Source organism: Protopterus annectens, chromosome 9.part0, assembly GCF_019279795.1.
Source record: "Protopterus annectens isolate FY-2018-M chromosome 9.part0, PAN1.0, whole genome shotgun sequence".
NCBI lineage: Eukaryota > Metazoa > Chordata > Ceratodontiformes > Protopteridae > Protopterus > Protopterus annectens.
In genome coordinates this window covers 1,333,647,253-1,333,666,260 of record NC_056743.1, presented here as the reverse complement: position 1 = coordinate 1,333,666,260, position 19,008 = coordinate 1,333,647,253, and the positions used below count along the sequence as shown (strand labels likewise).

At 42.3% G+C, this 19,008-nt stretch overlaps 1 protein-coding gene across 1 annotated transcript in view; it reads right to left on the bottom strand.

Annotated features, from left to right (window-relative positions):
- Positions 1–19,008, bottom strand: part of ASH2L (ASH2 like, histone lysine methyltransferase complex subunit) — a 658,852-nt gene that overhangs the window by 131,154 nt on the left and 508,690 nt on the right. The window contains exon 12 of the mRNA XM_044082241.1: positions 4,731–4,823. Within this exon, the coding sequence (XP_043938176.1) occupies positions 4,731–4,823 (93 nt within the window). The remainder of the gene's footprint in view (positions 1–4,730; positions 4,824–19,008) is intronic.

The following is a 19,008-nucleotide window of genomic DNA, read 5'->3' as shown; positions in this document are numbered from 1 at the left end:
GTCCTGGCCAACCTCCAATAAACTAAAGGCTGTCTGGTTGCCCTGCACTCTGAGACCCTGCATCAGTGGAACACTGAAGTGCTTTCAACTCAACTAGTGGATGTTAGAACTGCGTTTAATCTGTCCTCTAAACTGAAGACATGCTGCTATAACCTTTTATTGCAAGTGTGCACATGGTGCCCCCATATTCTTTTTCTCTTCCTATTGTACTTCTAGGTCAATTATTTACAATTACTTTCTTTCTCTTGGAAAAGATTTACCTGCAGCCCATACTTGTTCCATTTTTCCCTACAGAAGTGGTGATCCTTTTCACCACACTGTACTAGATTAGTAGGACAAGAGTTCTGGTTATTAGGAAGATACTGTGATACACTGACCTGGAATTGACTGAGCTTGGTTTTCCTGATTTTTTTTTTTTTGGAAACTGGCCTGGCCATTTTTCCTGGTTCATCCCACTCCCCTAACCTACCCAATTCCCACCCACCCCTGACATTTTCCTTTATAGCTAAACCTGCTTTGCCCCACCTCCAAACTAGCCAATAAACACTCCCTCCCCTCTAGTTATACCCCACATACCATTAACTGCACCACCCACTCCCCACCCTCCTGAGCCTTACCTGCTTTTAACTCTTTCAGTCACTCACTTTATAAAACTCCTTCAGTCAATCCTGATTTCTTCTACTAACCTTAAATACATTGTTATTTTTTAATTAGTTCTGAGCTGAAACTAAAACATGGCTATACCTTCCAAAACTCTATTTCTCTCCATCCTATTTGATTCTTTTGTCAGCTCTAACCACTTACAATACTAATCACCTGCTTACCACCCCATCTCCCACACTCTTATCCCACTACCCACCATAGAAGTAACTACTGCACCTCTATTGCCCCCTCTCTCTCTAACCATACCTCTATATCATTTCACAAGTTCAAAGTATTGTAAATACCAAATGCCCAACCTCTTATCAAAACAAAGCATCAGCTCCTTTACAAATATTTCTTAGTACAAATACATCAAAACACAATACTATTATCTGGTGATATTCACCCTAACCCAGGCCTCTTGTCAACAGCACTTTAACCATACTTATCCAGCCCCCCCCCTTTCCAACTGTCTCACAAATAACTCATTATGATAACAAGACTCCAAAATCTCTTTTTTGTCAATGAATATACAAAGCAATGTCAATAAAAGTACCCTCCTTCACACATGGATTTCTCAATATATCTCAGACATATATTAATTTATAAATGTGTCCCCTCCTTTTTTTCTCTTTTATTTTTATTCATATTATATCTATTTTTTTAAATGAGTGCTGTTGCTTTGACATGGCTTGATTGACTAAGATTTCATTAGCTGTTATTAATTGGAAAGGGCTGATAGGCTGTTCAGTACTATATCTATTTGGTGTATTTTGTTAATGGCAGTCTGATGAAGCAATTTCATTGTGAAAAATGCTTACTACTGTTTTACTACTTCCAATTAAATATTTGTAGCCCATGGCTGTGTATTCTGGTGTTTTGCTGTGATTTCTGGAATGTATCAATTACTGTTGTGCTCTACACCAGATTTATCCATATACTTTGCTTGTTCTTCTACATAACTTGTATACTTGCCCGATCTGAGACATGGCTAAAATCTCATATTATAAACTGCGAAATGCTCCTCCCTGGTTATAATATTGTTCGACTGGACAGAAGTAAAAGGTGGAGGAGTAGCTATACTCTACTCTGACTAGCTCTTTTTCTCCCCACTCTCAATAGCTACCCCTGATTTCTGCCTTGCCGAAATACTTACAGCAACCTAAAACACCACCGTCGTTGTAGCAATCTATATACCCCCAGGTAAAAACATTCCCATACTCAGCAGTTTCTTTCTTGGATTTCTATATCCATTCCCTATGAAAACATCATCCTTGGGAATATGAATATTGACTGGAACCTTGTTAATACTGTATCTCTTAGCTACTCTGTAAACCTTTATGGCTTTACCCAGCTGATCACCTCTCCCACGCACCAGCAAAAAAATTCCCAAAATGGCTTGGTCATCAACTGGATCCAATCCTCAGTACTATCATAACCCTTCAATCCTACCACCTCCCTAGCTCAGTAGTAAGACACTCTCCCAATCTTAAAGCCACCAATACAAAGTCTCGTAACCTTAAAAACTACAACCCTATCACCCTAAATGAATTATCGTCTGCTGTACAGTGGACATTCCTACACACATTACCCCTTAATGAGGCTGTCGAAAGCCTCAACAATATATCCCTAGAAATCCTCATCACCCAGGCTCCCAGTAGAAAAATTAGGCTAAAATATAATTATGCACCATGGCTAAAACAGGCAACCCGATAACTAATTAACAAGAGAGACAGTGCCTGGAGAGCATGAAAAAAACCCTCAACTTTCCACCTGAACTTAAACAGCTTCACAACCAAATAAAAAAGTAAGTCCTACTGGACAAAATCTCTGAGCAACCCACATTCCAATCCAAAGAAATTCTGGCACTCTAACAAGTTACTATCTCCAGGGAACCCCTCTTCACCAAACCCCTTCCCTAACAAACCTTCTAATGAAACAGCAACCCTACTTAATTTTTTTCATTAAAAGAATAGAAAAGCTTACTAAGCCAGAAACTCTTGACATTAGGACTCCGCCTCACCTCTTCCCTCATTCGCCCTAGCACCCATAGAAACTTCCTTCATCAGATCACTTAACTCAAATCCTGTTCCCCATCAGCCGACAAACTTCCATTATTTCTCAAACATGCTGCCGAATCCATAGCATACCCTATATCTATATAAATAAATCCATCTAAGAAAATACAGTACTAGATATGAGGAAAAAATTCTTCCTAATACCCCCCCACAAGGGAAGAAATTCTACAGAACCCGCAAATTACAGGCCTATTGCCAAATTATCTCCCTTATCCAAAATACTGGAAAAATGTATATATAGAAAAATACTAAACCACCTCTTACAGGCAAACCTAATTACACCCACAAAGCATGGTTTCTGACCCTCACACACTATTACCACTGCCCTCCTAGCTTTCACACACAGCAATGCCCAAGTCAGATATAATAAACTTGTATCAGCTCTATTCCTTGACCTATCCAAAACATTTGATACAGTTTCCCATCCCATCCTTCTAAACAAACTTTCTAGCCTACAACTCTCTTCCCCCATAACCTCCTGGTTTAACAGCTACCTCTCAAACAGATATCAGTCCGTCAGGTGGCAAACATCCTTCCCCCCTTTCGTTCTTAAGACTGGGGTTCCCCAGGGTTCTATCCTGGGCCCCCTACTTTTTAATATATTTACAAATAACCTCCATGTCTCCTGCCCCCACTCTACCTTAATACAGTACACAGACGATTCTACAATTATTAACACCTCCGACAATATACAAAATCTCCACATAGTCACTCAATCTCTGCACCTAGTAGAACAATGGTTAACTGAAAACAACCTGCTTCGCAACCCCAAAGACCAAGGCTTCTCTTTTTCCTTCCAAAAAAACCTCAATCCAGCTAAAGACAACTTCACCATCTCATCCTTAAATACTATTATCACCACCGACTTAAACACCAAATTGCTTGGCATTACTATAAACGGCCAATTAAAATTTGACATATATATCTTAAACTGTATAAAAAAAGTCCAATCAAAAACTAGGTCTTCTATACCGCAATGACAAATATATACATAACAAATCTAGACCTATACTGACTCAAACATTTATTCTACCATCCCTGAGCTCCCCCACATTTTTCAAATATCACAACTACAAATTGCACACAGTATCCTAAATAACCCCAACTCCTGCCCTGCCCTTAAATCCATAAATACACCCTACACACCCAATCGTGACCTCAGAATCACACAAAATCTTCGGCAGGTGACCAAGCCAAACAAAAATATTGGAAAAATACTTTAGTCATTCAATTGCATACTCATGGAACAAACGTCCATTGTCCCTTCGTTCCACTTCCATAAACGTCAAATTCAGAAAGCAACTAAAAATTAATTTCCAACATGCATGGATCTGTAATGAATTTTTCTTCTTCTCTCAATTAACATATCTGCCTGGTATCTACCTAAACTGTCTACATATATTATTCGCTCTGCAGTTAGTACCTATGCTATTAAATGCATCTTTGTTGTACTATGGCATGTTACTCTGATTTTTGTTTTATTTTAGGCATTGCTACATTCCTTGTAAATAAATTAATGCTAACCAAATTTCTCAAACATATTGTTACTGCTGTCTCAAAATACTGTACTTTTACCTTTTGTATATTCGTATTGTACATTACTCTGTTTTTGTACTAAGTATCTTACAACTTGAACTGTTAGGTTTTTCTTATTTTTAATTACTTTCCTGGAGCTCTTTTCCTCGAGTCTCCCCTACAAAAGGGCTTTCTGGGCCCAGTCGGACTAACCCGGTTAACAAATGTAAAAATATATAAAACTTCTCAGGACAGCATTTGGTAAAGACAGGAATTTACATCATCTGTAGACAACTGTTAAGTCCGAAACAAACAAAACAGTTGAGCATTTACAACAGGTATAGGAAAATATGTATTTAATAGTTCTGATTTCCTATGCATATTTAGAATAGCATAAATCTTTTGAACCTTTATAATAATCTTTGAACCTTTATTATAATCAAAACTCATAAAAAATCACATGCACTATCAAGCTTCAGTACAGACATGCCTTACCTGGCTTCCTGGTGCTGGTTTGAGGTTTTTCTCAGCCTTATCCACAAAGTCTTTCTCTTCAAAGTACAAATAGCTTTTGAATTTTATCAAAGCCTATTGGAAAAAGACAGACAGCTACATTTAGTAATGGCTGATGTTGAATGCTTTAATATACATGTGCATACAGTTACCCATCTGATAAAACCCCTTCAAAAGTCTGACTGCAACAATTTAACTTAAATTTCAGTTCAGACAACTGCAGCTAACATGTGTGAAGATAACCCAATGCAGAAATAAACATTTTATGTATTACATTCAGTTATGTTTTACTCTCATGGACTCAAATCCCTATTCATATGTGTAACATATTCTTGGTTGAGACAACAAAAACAAGCTAGGATATGTACTTTTATAAATATAAATGGATGAATTTCATGCATAACAATCTAACTTCACTGCTGTAATCAGAATCCTACATAGCTCTATTATAATGTAATCTACCGTGTTTTCATTTTATAACAAAATAAAGTACACAAGATAGCTTAAGGCAAAATCTAGAACACATGCTATTTTGGATACATTTCAGACTGCATTACAAAATGTTTTTCTGCACTTAGTTTATGGATCGACATCTGTCTCATGTATTAAAAATTTTGCTCCAGCAGGACAGCTGGTTTCGGGTAAACACTTTAAGCAGATATGTGGACTAAGCTACAAGGGTCCTTTTTCAGCAACAATCTAGTTGTATATAACAGAAATTAAAACTGAAACAAAATTCAGTATGTCCAACTTAAGTACACTAAGCCAGTAAACACATATAAAGTACAATACATTTCAGCTCACATAGCACAGTAGATGAACAGTAAACAGTAAATAAGCCAAGATCGTAACCATTTAAAATCTCAGAACACACATTGCAGGGTTCTGAAATACGGAGATTGAATGATAAGAAATTTAAGTCTAAGATTGGAGAAGAGGAATATTCTGAGAAATGGCAAAGTGTGGCATCTCATCTGGCATAAGTAAGTTTGGGTTGGTGGGGGGGGGGTGCTTGACTACCTGCAGAAAAGTTTAAACCACAGCACTACACCAGCATGTAAACAGCTGCACAGATGCAGCTGTACCCCATAGGAACAAGTACAGGGCAAACCCCAGAAACACACCCACGTGGTGGTACCACAAAATCAACAATCTTTACAACAAAAGAGTAATTACCAAATTGTTAGAGCCCTTGTCACTAAAATAAACAATTCAGGAGGTTAATAAGATCTACCAAAGCCAAGTTTGAGGCTAAAATATCGACCCAATCTAAAGACAACAACAATGCATTTTTAGTTAAGTTCGTAACCTCAAAGCACAAAGCAGAATGTGCTGACCAGATTGTGAACAATGTTACCTAAACTGTAGGTAGGCTGAAGATACAGCGAGCCTACTGGCCCATACATTTAACTCTAACTTTACCCTTCTCGCCCCTCCATCAGTCCCTCAAGATATACCTTCCTAAATCTGGCTCACTTCCAACTATCATACAAGACCAAATCCTAAAGTGCTATCCAAAGCTAAAAATACTACATGGATGGGTCCTTACAATATCCATGGATTCAAAGCACTTTTTAGCCACATCCCTAACACTGCTCAATCTCAGCTTCCATACAGGTTTTGTATCAAGTGAATGAACAGCTACAGTCATTCCCCTGAATAATGGGGAACTTCCACAGACCCAGGCAATTAGAGACCTATAATTCTGACCAGCCTTATATGCAAAGCCATGGAAAGACTTATCATGGAACTAATCAATCAGGACACAGGGAATCTCTAAAGAGTGGACCTGTCTTAGTTTGGATTCATCAAGGGCAAGTCATGCTTACTTAACATGTTAGATTTTTTTGAAAAGGTCAACAAAGCAATGGATGAAGGCAAAATGGTACTTGCTGCACAACTCCACCTGGCCAAAGCTTTTGACACAATTCCCCACTCAGGCATAGTAGAACTGCTAAATAAACCAAGAGCAAAGCCCTATGTCACCCGTTGGACTGCTAACTGTCTCACAGATAGGATGCATGAATTCAAAATAGGGGAAGATGTATCTACAAAGAGACCAGTCATCAATGGAGTCCTCCAGGGTTTTGCGCAGGGGACCTCTCCTGTCTGGCATCTACTTTTCTGAAGTAAAAGCCAATACCAAAGGCCTCTGGCCCAAGTTTGTTGACTGCAAGCTAGGAGAAGTCAATGAATCCCTAAGTGACTTATCCATCTTGCAGGAAGGTTTACCCCAAATAAATAACTGGTGCCAAAATCATGGACTGAAACTAAATGCCAAAACATGCAGTAATGTATCCTTTGGGAAGTCATCTATCCCAGGGAACTCCCACATTAACAATACTCCAAGAGCTGACCCAGTTGTTCGGGACTTGGGAACTTATGTAGACAGTGACCCAACTTTTGAACAATGTGTTCATTGTAAAAAAAGTCCTACTATATTGAACATCTCACAAAGGAAGTGTATCTAGACAACATGACCTACATGGACAGCTTCAAAGCCCTGTCTGTATACTCTGTATCCTACAGACTGCCAAGAGGTAGCTTGTGTCTGGCCAAGAGGTAGCTTGTGTCTGGCAAAAAAGGCATCCTAAGACCCAGTACTGATGGATTTACTGCACATCAGCAAGTCAAATGGCATCAGAAATACTCTGTCTTGGGATCTAAACCTCTTCTGCAACATCAACAGAATGGTTTGGAGGGACAGGTATATCTTACGAAGGAAACTGCTGCTCTGAAACAGACTCATCCATATAAAATAAAAAACATCCCAGTCTATATTCAAGAGCAACTTGGATCTACGGATGGGAAACCTAAAATTTACTCTAGGACTGCCCCCCTCCCCGGTGTTAATGGACAGAGTCAGCTCCTGAATGCTTTATCCCATGCATGGATTCCTCTCAAATGATCTATGGGAAGATCCAGTTAATGTACAATTATCAACCATGGGATTGGTAAGGCCCATCTCTTAGCAAATGGGATTGGTTAAGTCGAGCACAAAAAGGAAAACTGGCTAGGTTTAAAATGGTCAGCAAGGGCAGTTAGCCTAGTATTGACGTATAAACCTATGAGAGCACAGTGCTCACAGGATGTGAAGTGGGGCTATCACTACGAGGAGATGATGTTCTCACAAACATAGAAAAGACACTGAAGGTGGTAAAACTTTGGAAGAATTGGTCTCCAAGAGGCTTACTTGTTGGTGATGTTTTCAAAGGACATAATCGTCCTTATGAAGATCACCAAAATCGCAATAAAAAATGACTGATGCCAAGAACCTTACTTTCCCTATCAATAGGAAGGTACCTAGTACATGAGCTAGCTTAAACTCGGTAGAGGCATCTAGAAAGACAGCAGAAGGAATATCAACAGGGTTTCTTCACAAATACTTGGAGTTCTCAAGGACCCTATAAAAAGCAGTTGTGTTTCTTAAGCTCTCAGACACAAACATCTGAATATCCAGAGAGCTGCTAGAGGCTCTGGGATCTTCCATACCAAACATAAAGGCATTGTTTCTGCAGCAATGACAACTAAAAAAGCCTCCCTTCATCAAAATAAATGCACCATCATTAAAGTTATGATCTCCCACAATAACACATTCTGATAGCCTAGGAGATACCAGTGAAATGGTGTTTTTATTAAGTGTTACACTTGAAGGGAGGGGGAACACGAATCTGGTTGGAATATGTCAGATCTTCTGCTTCGACCTCTGGTGAAGGTTCACTCTTCAATTCAACCTTGGGAGCATACCTGAAGTAGGAGATGGGATGTGAATTCTTGGGAAACATGCACACAACCACACATTTTGTGTGTGTGTGTGTGTGTGTGTGTGTGTGTGGATGTGTGTGTGTGTGTGTGTGTGTGTGTGTGTGTGTGTGTGTGTGGATATGTGTGTGTGTGTGTGTGTGTGTGTGTGTGTGTGTGTGTGTGTGTGTGTGTGTTTGTATATCTGCATGCGCAGTAGGCTTGTATACCATGGGTGCAACATCCAGTGCTCCTTTAATATGTCACCTCCAAGAAATGAGCCATAGCTGCCTCCAATCCCCTAGGACGGGCAAGAAGGCACTGGCTACTCACACCCATTCTAATACGCCCGACCCTTTCCAGCACCCATAATGATATTCAAACACAATTTGTACCAAGGGGCTGGGCTCACCATCTGGACACCTTGTAGTACAAAGCTATGGAGAGCCATCATCAAGAAATGGGACGAAATCCTGATGTTCTCTTAGAAAATAAGATGGGAGGGAATAGTAGTCATTAAATGTCAACTTTTGACAACAGAAAGTCAGCTCTAGGCTGCAGGAGCATCCTTCTGGGTAACTTACTTGATGCTATCAAGGAGCAAAAATGGCCATCTAACACTAGAGGGCCCTCTTTACTCAGAGAAGATTCTTCCTAAAGTTTGGCCAGGTCTAGAATATGAAGATTGTCTAGGTCTAATAGGTCATAAAGATCATCCACAGTATCCAGGACCAAAGTTCTCTTCTGAAAGTCATTTAACACATCCGCAGAGGTTGGGTGACTAGTACCTTCCCTCATAAGGGTCATCGAGAATGCCTGACAAAGTTCCAATGGAACACAGAAGCACCACTGCCAAGGCATCTTGTGTCCCTACATGTCAGAACCTTCTATTCTCAAACTATTGTCACTAGAGTCAATATTAAAGTGCGCAATGGAGTAGGCATAGCATTAACTACCTCCTCAAATAGCCCAAATCAGGAAAGGGCCAAAAGCTTTTTGAGCGTCTCATCCACGAAGAAGGACTAGAATCTCAACAAGTGAAACAAAGAGCTGAGGGACCCCAAGCTCTCAACATAAGAAAAGAACACCTCATAGCGCAATCATTACAAAGCTTCAGACTCCTTGTCAGTTGGCAAAAGAGCTGCCGTGATCTCAAATCCTATGATGGACTAAGAAAAAAGGTAAGAATTCACTGTGGGATGCCTAGTGAGACTCTCATGCCACAATCTGGGCCATGTAGATGTATCCATCTTCTTGGGAGCCAGGAAAGCAGAATCCAGATGTTTTCAGGCTTCTAGTATGAAAAAAGAAGACCAGGAATGCAACACCAAAGGATTTATTTAAAACAGCAGTAAAAATACTACAAGGCAAAGCTTTCGATTTAGACTCTTTTTCAGTGCTTCATAAATAATAACATTTAGTAAATAAATACACATAATTAATTGGCTAGCTTACTACAACTTAAAGTCAGCTGACAATTAAAATTTAAAGAATCACTTCATAAAATACAAATTTAAGACTAATCAAAAATTAAAAGTGCAGATTAGCTCACATCTTTCAGAAATGAGTAGAACAAGTCGAGACCAATGCTTTAAACATATTTTGATGAAAGGGAAAGAAAAAGTTATGTCTTGCCATAACATTCCATCTGTGTTGTTGTTCTTCATTCATTCATTACATGTGGTTCCAAATCGGCCGTTTTTCCAAGCCCGTGCCAGCCAGAAAACTCTCAAGCTAAGTCTTACCCATAGTGCCTCTATCCACATTACCTCGGATCGAGTTTGCCTAGAAAACAGGACAGATTATAGATGAAACTGGAGGCTTTCTCTGAACAACTTCCTTATCAGGATTAAAGGACCATAAGCAAACCTCCAAGACTCTTAGGAAGGGGGTGGTGGGAGGGGTTGTAATGAATGAATGAAGACCAACAGCAAAGATGGAAAGTTATGGTAAGACATAACTTCTTTATCTGATGTTAATCTTCATTCATTCCTTACATGTGGGACAGAGTCCCTGGCTACCTTGTTTGCTGGGAGGACTTATGGAAGAATGTTCCGGAGTACCACTGAACCAAAGGCAGCTCTTCCCCTGGAGACCATGTCCAATTTGTAATGTGTGATAAAGGTATGAGAAGAGGCCCATGTTACTTGCTGCACAAATGTCATCCATGGAAGCCCTTGCATGAAAAGCTACAGAAGCTGACACTGACCTTGTGGAATGTGCTTTAAACCTAGAAGGAATAGCAACTTTGTTATTATGGTATACGTAGGTGATGCAATCTCTTAGCCATTAAGATAAGGTAACCTTAGAAAATGATTTTCCCATTTTGAGACCAGAATAGAAGATGAACAGTTGGTCAGACTTTGACAGACTTTGTCCGATCAAGGTAAAAGTGCAATTGTCTGTGGACATCAAGTAAATGCAGAGTGTACTCCCCTTTATTAGCAAAATTTGGTAAGAAAACTGGTAGGTCAATTTTTTGGTTAATGGTTAGATCAGAAATCACTTTTGGTAAAAAGAAGGGATTTGTTCATAGGGATACTCTGTCTTTATGAAAAACTAGATCTGGACGTTTCACCCACAAAGCTTGTAGTTCTGAAATATGTCTAGCTGACGTAATGGTTACCATGAACAAGGTTTTCCAAGACAAGAAATTCAGATCACAGTCAGCTGCAGGCTAAAAGGGGGAACTGGTTAAGGACCGGAGGACCAAGGTCAAATCCCAAGGCTCAATTGGTTGCTTCAAAGGGGGTCTGATAACCTTCAGAAAAAATTTACATAGTCGATGAGAAATTAGACAGAAGCCATCAAAACCATTATGGTAGTTGGATATTACAGAGAGATGGACTCAGATTGAAGAAGCTGCAGCTCCAGATTCAAGTAGGTTAGACAGATATTCTAAGACTGTACATATTTGTGCCGAAAAAGGACTTCATTCCTTTTTGCGACACCACATACAGAATTGCTTCAATTTACTAATGTGAAGCCTCCTGGTGGATGGTTTATGAGAAGCCAGAAGTATATAACGGAGAGAAGAGGATGGGTTACTTTCCCTGGCAATCAACAGAAGTGGAGAAACCTAGCTGTCAGCTTGAGGCTCAATATACTTGGGTGAATCGGACCCTGTGGATGTGATTCCAGGTCCGGAGTTGGATCCAGAATCCAGGGTTAATGAATTAGATGAAGCCATAGGAAGGGGAACCAAATTTGTTGGGGGCAGTAGGGAGCAATGAGGATTACTCTGCTTCTCAACCGAAGAGCCTTCTTCAGGAACTGTGGGATCAGAGGGAGTGGAGGATAAGCATAGAGAAGACCTGCAGGCCAATCGTGTAGAAGAGCGTTCCTTGGGGACTCCCCCTCCGGGGGAATTAGGGCAAAGTAGCTGCTGCATTTGTGATTTGCGGGGAAAGTGAAAAGGTTGCAGCATGGCTGGCCCCAGCAAATGAAAATCTCTGTCGCTACTGCAGGATTGAGGGACCACTCGTGAGGCAGGAGAATGCATCTGCTCAACTTGTCTGCAATCACACTGGAATCTCTGGGAATGTGCATTGCCTATTGCCAGATTCTCATGGCTTCTCGACATAACGGGTAGGATCTGGATCCCCATTGATTGTTTATGTACCAGACTACGGACTTGTCTGACTGAATGGCAATCGGTCCTGAAGGGAGGACAGAGTGGAATGCTTGCAAAGCGAGAAGCACTGCCCTCAGTTCTAGAACACTGAGATGCAAGTTGGCCTCCAAAGGTGACCAAGTGCCTTGGATCGTCTGTCCCTGATAATGCCCCCCCACCTGATCAGGGAGGTGCCCGTGGTCAATACGGCTTTGGGTTGTGAAGGGGAGAAAGGACAGCTCCATAAGGTTTTGGTCTGGCTTTATCCACCACAGGAGATCTTGCTTGCACTTATTGGTTATCCTGATGTGGTAAGACATGGGTAGGTCCAAGGGAAACCCCTTTGTTATTAATAGCCACTGGAGTAGCCTCATGTGCAATCATGTTAATGGGCCATCGTAATGGATGCTGCCATGGATCCTAAGAGCTGCACAACCACTCAGGCTGACACTTTTGTCTGGTTCAATATCACTTGGAGCTGCAGTCCAAGTCTCTGTAGCCTGTGAGGGGGAAGGAACACTCGACAAAAGCTGTGCATCAAACTCCACCCCCTATGAATTCTAGTCGTCAAGATGGGGTAAGTTTGCATTTGCACTCATTCACTGTTATGCCAAGATGAGTCAGAAGTTGTCGGGTGGGATGAATCACTGACAACAGCTGATGCTTGGTTGGGGCAGTAAAGAGCCAATCATCCAGATATGGAAACAACCAGAATCCTTGCAGTCTCAAGTGAGCTGTCACCACTGCCATGCATTTGGTAAACACTCTGGGGGCTGTAGAGAGACCAAAGGGCAGTGCTTGAAATTGGTAATGATTGGCTCCCAGCTGGAAGTGGAGAAATCGTCTGGAGTGTTTGTCCATTTTTATGTGGTAATACACATCCTGAAGATCTATATAGCACTTCTAATAATCTTTTCCCAAAAAAAGAAGTATAGACTGTGCCATGACCATCCGGAACTTTACTTGTTTGACAAATGTGTTTAGGATGCTGAGGTCCAGAATTGGCCTCCAGCCCCGTTTGTTTTAGCACTAAAAAGAATCTTGAGTAAAAACCGTATTCTATCTGGTCTGGAGGGACTGCCTGGATGACTCTTTTTTGAAGCAGCTTTTGAATTTCTATAGCTGCAAATTCCCTTTGACTGGGTGGAATGTCAGGCATGCCCCTTATTGTCTTTGAAATCAAGTTGAAGGGAATGTAATATCCCCTGGTTATAACTGTCTGCACCTAAAAATCTGTAGTTATTTCTTGCCAGGCAAAGTTGTGCAGAGAGAGATGACCCCTGATTGCTTCCAAAGGCAAGCAATTGGGACACTCCTCAAGAGCACTGATAGGGCTGCCCAGAGAACGAATCCTTGGGTCGCTGGTGATGTGGACCCCCCCTGCCTCTACCGTTTGTATTATCCCCTCTGCCCTGGGGGGAAATTTACCACATTTCACGGAAAGGTCCTGAGGATTTTTTGTACCACATTTTCCCACTCCTCTGGTTCCTGGAATAGGGTCTCTGAGGAGTGGAAAAATGGACACCTATGGCAGACAAGGTCTTACTGTCCTTCTCACACCTGGCCAACGTATCCTTAACCGTAGGCCCAAACAGAGATGTGGCCTCTATGGGCGCATTAAGTAAGGAAGGAAGACTTGAAAGGGTCCACGAAATCACATAACCACATCCAGGCTTGGCGTCTAGCCACAACCCCAGTGCCTGCTGCTCTCACCGCCCCTTTGGTTGAGTGTGAAATCAAACTCATGGATGAATTTGAAGTGGATTCCAGGGTAGCAACCTGTGAGGCGACTTTGTCTCGCACTTCATCAGAGACTGCTCCTGCCAGTGTTACTGAGAGTTCCGTAATTAAGTCTCTCTGAAGTCGCTTAAAATGTGCCAAATAGTTCATTGACCAAATAGCAAAGGTCGCTGAAGAAAAGACCCTCTTGCCAAGCCTATCCACCCAAGACTCCCTGTTCAGGGATGGACAGCAGTGCTCTCTTTGACAAGCTCTTTTTTTGAGGCTGCCGCCACAACCATAGCATTCACTGGGAGGCCCTTGGACCAGTGGGGATTATCTGCAGGAGGTGATAGGAACTTAAGTGGTCTACGGGGAACTGGTTCAATTGCATCAGGAGTTTTCCATGCCTGCTGCACGATGAACTGGACAAGCTCATCTGTGTGTGTGTGGGGGGGGGCACCCAGGAGGTAGCGGGCCGGGCTCGGGAAACCTGCAAGAACACATTCGCCTTGGAGGAACGGGTGCTGGACTTCCAATGGCCCTGCTGTTTAAGGATCTCCAAGATGTCTGCAAAAGAGACATCATCATGGGGTGAACGTGGGGACCCTTCCCCATCATCATAGTCATCTTTGGTCAATGATTCATCTGGGGAATCAACGTGCTTCCTCTCGCACGTTCTCTTGTGGGGAACCTCCTTGAGGGCAGCATCAGAGGAGGAAAGTACAGTTTTGTACCTACCATAAATGTAGATGTTCGAGTGCTAATACACCTGCAGTCATAACAGATGGGTTCTCCTGCCGTCAGGCGGGTCCTCGGTCGGCCGAATTCCAAAGTCTAGGTCCGGCGTCGGATGTCGTCGCTTCTTCCCTGACGTCAGTGCGACAGGGGTATAAAGGAACCAGCAGACGCCATTTTCTTCAGTTTTTCTTGCCCCAGATTGTCAGGTGCCCCCAGAAGGAAGGCAATAATAAAATTGTGTGATAATTCAGTGCTATATAATCAAAATACAGTAGTTGCAAGCAAATACATCATAAATGAAAACCCCAATCAGGTTGTATGAGGATGTGTTAGCCTATATGCCTGTCCCAAGAGGGGAAGGAGGGAGGGAAACCTGGACTGCAGCTGTATTAGCACTCGAACATCTACATTTATGGTAGGTACAAAACTGTACTATGTTCATCGTGCATACAGCTGCAGTCATAACAGATGGGTAGAATCCCAAAGCTAAGAAAGGGGTGGTAGGCACTAGTTGGAACTAGGAGGAGCCAAAATGCCCTGCAAGACTGCAGTGGCAAAGCCTGCTCTAGATTTGGAGTATAATGGTAGGTTGTAGTGCTTGGAGAAGGTATGCACAGAACTCCAAGTGGCTGCTTCCAAAATATCCTTGGTAGGAACTCCTCTGAGGAAGGCTGCAGAGGTGGCTGTGGCCCTGGTGGAATGAGTTCTAATGCCTGTAGGAACAGTTTTGCCATGAAAGGAATAGCAAAAGCATGCAGTGGGCTATCCATTTTGAGATTGTCTGTTTGGAAATTTGTTTCCCTTGAGCTCCTACATAGGCCACAAAGAGCTGTTCTGATTTTCCTGAAAGGCTTTGTTCTGTCCAAATAATAACGCAGCTGTCTGTGGATGTCCAAGGAATGTAGTAATCTCTCCCCTTTGTTTTGAGGATTAGGATAAAAAGTAGGTAAATGTATGGCCTGATTTAAAGCTACCCTGGATACCACTTTAGGCATAAAGGACGGGTTGGTTCGTAAGGAAACTCTGTCCTGATGGAAGCTGATAAAAGGCTGGACAGCCATGAGAGCCTGTAGTTCTGAAACTCTACGAGCTGAGGTGATAGCCAGAAGGAAAGCTGTTTTCCAGGACAAATATTGCAAATCTGATGAGGCAGCTGGCTCAAAAGGAGGCAAGGTCAATTTTTCCAGAATGAAATTCAGATCCCAAGCAGGTATTGGTTGTTTCCTTGGAGGCCTTAAATTCTTAGTCCCTCTGAGGAACTGTCTTGAGAGGGTGAGAGAATAAAGGTGGATCAGTGTTGTATTCTGCAGAAATGGCTGAGGCATGTATTTTGATGGAGGAGAAAGAAAGTCCACTGCTTAGCAGTTCAGCCAAATATTGTAGTATTTGAGGTAAATTCAGTTTTCCAGGATCCTGGCCCTTTTTCTCATTCCAGACACAAAAACGTTTCCATTTTGCGGAGTAAGCTTTTCTAGCTGATGGCCTTCTGGCCTCCAAAATGACACTGTGCACCTCCTTGGAGAGTAGGGCCTGTTGAGATGCTAAGGAATTTTCCATGTGTCTAGATTGAGTGTTTTTAGCTGGCTGTGAAGAGTTTTGAAACTGTGCTGAGTCAGAAGAAGAGGGATTAGAGGCAGGGTCCATGGTGGGGAATGCATCAGGCTCCTCAGGAGTGGGTACCAGTGTTGCCTTGGCCAGTCCGGAGCAATGAGAATCATCTTTGGTCTGTCTGCTTTGGTCTTTAATAGAACTTTGGGCAGCAGAGGAAGAGGAGGGAAGGCATAAACTGTCACTGATGTCCAACTGAAAGAAAGAGCGTCCACTCTCCAGGCCTTTGGATGGAAGATCCTTGAGCAGAATTTTGTCAATTCATGATTCTTGTGGGATGCAAAGAGATCTATGTCTGGCCTTCCCCATTCTTGGATTATTTCTGTAAAAACTTTTGGATGCAATTTCCATTTGTGTGGATCTGTCATATTCCTGCTTAGGTTGTCTGCCAGCGTGTTTTCCTTGCCTGGCAAGTACTGTGCTTGTAGTTCCATTTGTAAGTCCATGGCCATGTTCCAAAGTGACATGGCCAGTCTGCATAGGGGGTAAGAATGTGTTCCGCCCTGTTTATGTACCACATGACTGTGGTGTCATCCGTTCTTATCAATAATTGACCTGGTTGTAGAAGGTCCTTGAAAGCTTTCATAGCATTTATTACTGCTAGCATGTCTTTTTGATTGATGTGAAGGCGCTTTTCTTTTTGGGACCATTTGCCCTGAATGCACCGATCCGTCATGTGCGCCCCCCAGGCGTAGTCCGAGGCGTCTGTTGTGATGACTTGATTTGCTTGAGGCTTGCTGAATGGAAGACCTGTGTTTGTTTGACATGCTTGAGCCCACCACAGAAATTCCTTTTGCAGACATGGAATTAGTGGTATTATTGTTTCCAAACTGTGGCTGTGTTGAGACCATACGTTTTTTAGGTACCATTGTAGTTTCCTCATATGCAGCTTTGCACATGGGATTAGTAAGATGCAAGATGCCATGAATCCCAGAGCCTGCAGGATTTTCCTTGCAGTTAGCCTGGCGCAATTTGCTAGTGTTCTCAAGTATTGTATTAGTTGCCCCTGCTTCTCTGGCGTGAGGTAGGCCATTTGGGTGTTTGTGTCCAAATTGGCACCCAGGAAAATTATCTTCCGAGAGGGTATTAGCCTTGATTTCTTTTTGTTGACTGTGTATCCCAGAGATTTCAATAACATTATTACATAAGCCAGATGTTTTAGAAGAATGTGCTTGCTGTCCGCTTGGATCAGGCAGTCGTCCAAATAGGGATATATTTGTATCCCTTGAAGTCTGCAGTAGGCAATTACTGATGCCAGGCATTTCGTGAATACTCTGGGCGCAGTAGATAAGCCAAAGGGCAATGCAGAGAATTGATAATGGGTTGAACCTGCAAGAAATCTGAGGTACCTTCTGCAATTTTGTCTGATTGGGACATGCAGGTATGCCTCCTTGAGGTCCAATGTTACCAGCCAAGACTCCTTGCCCAGCATGGGAATAAGTTGCTGTAGACTGAGCATCTTGAAATTTGGTACGAGTAGAAATGTGTTTAGGATGGATAGATCCAAAATAGGTCTCCAATCTTTTCCCTTCCTTGGCACCAGAAATAGCCTGGAATAGAAACCTTGACCTTGTTTGTGCGTAGGTACCGCTTGAATAGCTTTCATGTTTATGAGATCTGTAATTTGCTTTTGTGCCTTTGCCCTTTGATTGTGTGGCAGGTTTGGCAAGCCTCTCATTTTTGGAAGGGTGTGAAAATGGAATTTGTAGCCTCTGTTTATAATGTCCAGGATCCATTTGTCCTTTGTGACATGCCAATTTTTTGAAAATAATGCCAGCTTTCCTCCTAAGGGGGCTGCCATTTGAAACCTGGTTGGCATGCAAAGGGGAAAGTCATTGGGTTTGCTTTCTGAAAGATTGCGAGTTGTCCTCACCACCTCTTTGTGTAGGAGCTTACCATTGTCTGCCTCTATACGAGCCTTGGGATTGTCCTCTACCCCCCGGGTGCCTGTATCTGCCCCTTTGGGGTCTGTCTGTGGCAGGAAAGGACCAGTTTTTGGAAGGCCAATTTCTACTAAAACATGGGGGTTGAACCTGTAGAAATTCTTTCACAGTTTGCATTGATTTAGCCTTTTCCTCCATTTTCCTTAATACCTCCTCAGCATTAGCACCAAATAGTACATCCTTTTGAAGAGGGGCGTCTAGTAATTTAGTTTTGACATGATCAGGCAAGGCTTGTTCCTTGAGCCAGGCATGCCTACGTATGACTGATCCTGTAACAGCAGCTCTACATGAGACCTCTAGAGCATCAAAACCACATTGTAAGGTATGCTTACCCACTTGTTCTGCACTATGCATCAAATCCTGCAACTCCTTCAAGTCTGGTTGTTCAGGTTGTGACATTTTACTCTTCAATTGTGATAACAAAAACTGTTGGTATTTTAGCATATGAAACTGACAGTTTAAGGCCCTCATGAATAAGGTAGCCGAGGTGTATACCTTTTTTCCCCACCTTTCTAAGGATCTGGAGTCTCTCTCGGAAGGCAATGGGTTTTTGGCAATGGAGGCCTTAACTCACTTGGGGCCCTGTGAGATGGTTTCTGGGTCTGCAGCATGGCTTTTGTAAAGAAATTGGTGAGTCAGGAACCCTGTAGTACCTGTCAGGCTTAACTGGAGCTGGAGGTAGAGAGTCCGGGTTAAGGCAGGCCTCCGAGTAAACATCATCTAGGATGTCCAAGACAGGAGGTATAGCCAGAGGCCTCAGCTGAGGTAACAAGAGAAATTCCCTGAGCCTTTTCTTGGAATCTGAATAATCCTGGCCTTCCCAGTGGAAGTGTTCCCTTAAGGTATGCAAAGTTTCCCCAAATGAGTAATCCTCAGGGGGGGATACAGAAGGGAT